Source organism: Notamacropus eugenii, chromosome 7, assembly GCF_028372415.1.
Source record: "Notamacropus eugenii isolate mMacEug1 chromosome 7, mMacEug1.pri_v2, whole genome shotgun sequence".
Classification (NCBI taxonomy): Eukaryota; Metazoa; Chordata; class Mammalia; order Diprotodontia; family Macropodidae; genus Notamacropus; species Notamacropus eugenii.
The window spans coordinates 15,256,825-15,261,562 of NC_092878.1; the positions used below are offsets into that span (position 1 = coordinate 15,256,825).

Below are 4,738 nucleotides of genomic sequence, written 5' to 3' on the forward strand. Positions count from 1 at the left end.
TAGGATTCCTTGATCTTCTTTAGAATGCATTACCTTCTTTGTCAAGATATCTCAATATATATATATTATATAAGATATATATCTCATCCATATGTATACATATTCATATATGCATATGCATATATGAATGTATACATATATATGCATATATACATATATTAGCATGTTTCATGGATAAGGAAGTTTCTAGATAGGACTTGATACACTTAGATTCTCCCAATGTGAAGTCAAATAATGACTTAGTTTTCTGATCTCTAAAATGTGTGTTGTACTTGGCACAGGACAGATTGATTTTCATAAATTTCATAAATTCCCATATATTTTCATATACATCAAAATCATTTATTAAAAACATATACTGAACATTAAACTAGCACAATTGGGCAAGACACACAATCTAGATAAAACAGTCTCTCTTCTTGCAAAATGGATAGTTTAAAAGGGGGAATAAGATTCAGACACATTTGACTATAGTACACAAGAATACGTAATAGCTTCACTATATATAAAACAAAGTGTCCCAAGAAGTCATTTTTCATACCACTGCCAAAATAATTTGCTATAGATCTCATTATATCATCCCTCTGCTTGATATCTCCAATGGTTCCCTGTTACTGTCCAAGTAAATTTCCAGGTCTTTTGTCTATCATTCAAGGCCTTTCACCGTCTGGCATTACCCTACTTTTCAACTTTGTAATACAATTTCCCTTCACACACTACAGTCCAAGTGGACTATTTACTCTATCACAAAGCTGCCTGTGCTTTTCCGTCTCCTATGCATTTTCTCATATTGTTCTCTGTGACTGCAACGTCCTCCTTCTTTCTCATCTGTTGCATTTCCACACATCCTTTAAGTCCAAGTTCAAATGTCTCCTCCACTATATATTCTTTCCAAATCATCTTGTCTGCAAAACTTTCATGTGGGCAATGTGAGATAACAATTTCTTAACACGTAGATGAGGAATTCTGGTTTAAGAGAATAATTCAAACTATGGATCTGAATGACACTGAAAAGAGAAAGAGGAGATGAAAAGAGGACCCAAAAGGGAACTTTGGTGAACGCTGGTGTTAAAGGGTTGGGAAGAGGACAAAGACAACAAATGAATCAGGGAACAAGAAAGCTTGTAGAGATATGAGAGGAAGGTTAGGAAAACAGTGTTTCTGAAATCAAGAGAGAGTATACGAAAAAAGAGGGGCCAATAGTGTCAGATACTGCCAATTTATGGAGGATGAATGGTGAATTCTGATTAACGAAGAGGAAACTGACCTTAGGAAACTTACACTACCTCCCCAGCATACAGTCTCTTTACCCATAAATCCACCTTGTCAATGCTAAAGGCAGTATGGTACAACGGAAAAATAAAAAAGTAACAAACACTTGATTTGGAATCTGAAGACCCAAGTTTGAGTTATGGCTCTGGTGTTTACTATGTGAGTGGTTTAGGCTTAATCGGTTAATTATTCTATAATTTTGTTTTCTTAAGCTGTTTCAGGGAAAGAACTGCTCCACCTTTACCGTCACCTTAGTGCCTGCCACCACATCTGGAATGCAATTGGAGCTTAATATATGCTTATCAAATTATTTATTTATTAATGAAAACATTTGCTCACAACTCTATTGCAGGATGAAAAAAAGTATATTGAAATGATCATTGAAAATGGTAAAGGAACACATACACACATCTACATATATATGCATACATATATATGCACAAGCACATATACATATGTGTGTATCTGTATGTATGTATGTGTGTGTATATATATATACATATATATGTGTGTGTGTGTGTATATATATACATATATTTGTCCCCATGTTCCTGGTAGGATAAAACCTCATTTACTGAGGTTGCTATTTAGAACCCCCTGCAATATGACTCCAATGTTTTAAGTCTTACCTCTGACCCCTAACTAGGTTGACTGTTTCTACTCTAGTCAGACTGCTCTACTAAACATACCTCTCCACAGCTCATGTTTTCCTCCTTACTTTCCTCATGTCATTTCCCATTCCTAAAGTGCTTATCCCTCCCGATTTGCCTATTTCAATCTCACTCGTTGTTCTACAGTCAGGTCAAATTTCATTTCTTATGTGAAGCTTTTTTACCATTGTACCCTAAAGTGATTTCTTTTAGATCTCTAATTTATCTACCATTCATTTGCAATATGTATGGAGCCCATGTAATTTATATTTTTATGTCTGTATCTCACTTCCCCTTTAGTATGTCTGCTAGAATATGAGAGAATTGGGAAGAGTAAAAATAATAGACATACTCATGTGCTAGGGATTATACTAAACTATATCAGAGTATCTACTAGGCTATTGTAGAGTGTAATACAGGACAATGTGATATTGTCCTCTATACATAGTAGACAACCCAACATTCTTGTTGATTTATATTACAGATAATTATTTTATTATAAGGCATAAAACTGTAATTATTTCCCATTACAAAAAATAGTTGCTTTGTAATGGCAATTATTACACAGTTAAATATTTCTTCCCTGATTTTTTCTTTAGGTGGTAACAACCTACAGACTGAATAAATGGCTGGAGGAAATCAATCCATTGTGTCTGAGTTTGTGTTGCTGGGCCTCTCAAACTCCTGGGAACTTCAGCTTTTCTTCTTTGTGGTCTTCACCATAGTCTATGTGGCTTCTGTACTGGGCAACATTATCATTATTCTCACCATTGTCTCTGATTCTCATTTGAATTCTCCCATGTACTTCCTGCTCAGCAATCTATCTTTCATTGACATCTGTCAGTGCAACTTTGCCACACCCAAGATGATTGCTGACTTTCTTGTTGAGCATAAGACCATCTCCTTTGAGGGTTGTATGGCCCAGATCTTCCTTCTTCATAGTTTTGTTGGAAGTGAGATGATGCTGTTGGTAGCAATGGCCTATGATAGATTTATAGCCATATGTAAACCTCTGCACTATACTACTATTATGAATCGGAGACTTTGCATAATTTTTGTGGCTGTATCTTGGACTGTAGGGATTCTTCACTCTGTGAGTCACTTGGCCTTTACCATAGATCTACCATTTTGTGGTCCTAATGAGGTAGACAGTTTTTTTTGTGACCTTCCCCTGGTCATTGAGTTGGCCTGCATGGACAAATATGAAATGGAAATTATGACATTAACCAATAGTGGTCTGATTTCTCTGAGCTGTTTTCTAGCATTAATTATTTCTTATACTGTTATATTAGTCACTGTCCGGCATCGCTCATCAAGTGGTTCCTCCAAGGCTCTCTCTACCTTAACAGCTCATATCACAGTTGTAATTCTTTTCTTTGGGCCATGCATCTACTTCTATATCTGGCCTTTTAGCAGATTCTCTGTAGATAAATTTCTTTCTGTCTTTTATACTGTATGTACACCTCTCCTGAACCCCATCATCTATTCCCTTAGGAATGAAGATGTCAAATCTGCCATGAAAAAATTAAAGAGCCAGTGTCTCAGTTCCTGGAAATATTAAAAGACTACCATGAGAGAGAAGCCTCGTAACTGAGACACATTCCCCAGGAGATCATAAAAATCTCTGGCTGAATTAGATTTTTTTTTTACTTTATTGTTGTCTCTAAAATGGGGGAAAAAAGTTGGACAAAATATATCCCTAATTTTAACTGATAATGAGGATTCTGACTAATTCAATAATCTTAATTAAAAATACTTACTTTAAAATGGAATATATTTATTATGATAAATTTATTATCCTCACCTTTACACAATGGGGTATTTAGAAGGTATTTGGCCTTCAAATGGTTATTAAAGAGCAGTTTCATAAGAATCTATAACATTGAGAGAGAAAATGAGTATTAGAATAATACTGAGTCCCAATCATAAATTTCATGCTCATAAAAAAAAAAAGAAAAGAAAAAGCAAAAAAAAAAAAAAAAAAGCAAAGGTAAGGAGGAATCAAGTTCCTGTCTACAAGTACTCTAAATATGGCAAATTGACTTTTATAGTGGGCTCAGTTTCCTAGCCACAATTCTTCAAGCTTGGTTCCCACATGAAACGTAAATAGAATAGCGAAAAATGCTCAATTGGAAGACCAAGCATATTTCTCACTAAAAAGCTTTGCAGAATGGGCGATTGGGAAGTGTGAAATTGTCGTTGCTCTCATTTTAGTGTTTTCTATTTGCACAATGAGTGCAGAAGGAGTTAACATTGTTCATGAGTGTTATTCATTATAATAACAACACAAACATTTGAGCCATCATACTTGTTAGAAGAAATTTCTTGGGATTTCAGATAATAAGACAACTGCAGAAACAGTACAATGCCAAACACTGAGATGACTAATGGACAACCCCATCAATGATCTTGGAAACTTGATGATCATCTATGTATTTCATCTGAATTGTGCCAAGCATATTTTGCTTCTGCAATTGTTATTAAAATATTTATCCATTAATTATGGGTGCTTTGTTTCTTTTCTACACTGCCCATGCTGGTGGAATAAGAGGTAATTTTGTTTGCTTCCCTTGTTGACAAGCCAACTTCGCATATGTATTTGGACAAGGTGCCAGATCTAATTGATAGATTATGCTGTTGATTATACTCCTTGTAACTGAGCATGGTGGCAAAAGAAAGACAAAAAACTCCTTTTTACAGTACAGACATATCCCCCCTTCTGTTTCCTCTTTCCATTTATTATGCATATCTAAGAATTTAAAATTGGGTAATGATCACACTAGGTAAGGAGATTTATCTATTATCCAAATAGAATT

General features: G+C 34.9%; 1 protein-coding gene across 1 annotated transcript; it reads left to right on the top strand.

Annotated features, from left to right (window-relative positions):
• Nucleotides 1-2,531: 2,531 nt before the first annotated feature.
• On the top strand, nt 2,532-3,603 carry LOC140513114 (olfactory receptor 4K1). Its single transcript, XM_072622459.1, has one exon. The coding sequence runs from the start codon at nt 2,548-2,550 to the stop codon at nt 3,481-3,483; it is 936 nt and encodes a 311-aa protein (XP_072478560.1). The 5' UTR covers nt 2,532-2,547; the 3' UTR covers nt 3,484-3,603.
• The last annotated feature ends 1,135 nt before the right edge of the window (nt 3,604-4,738 follow it).

Excerpts from the sequence above, each read along its gene's own strand:
- LOC140513114 (XM_072622459.1), top strand. The coding sequence starts at position 2,548 with ATGGCTGGAGGAAATCAATCCATTGTGTCTGAGTTTGTGTTGCTGGGC.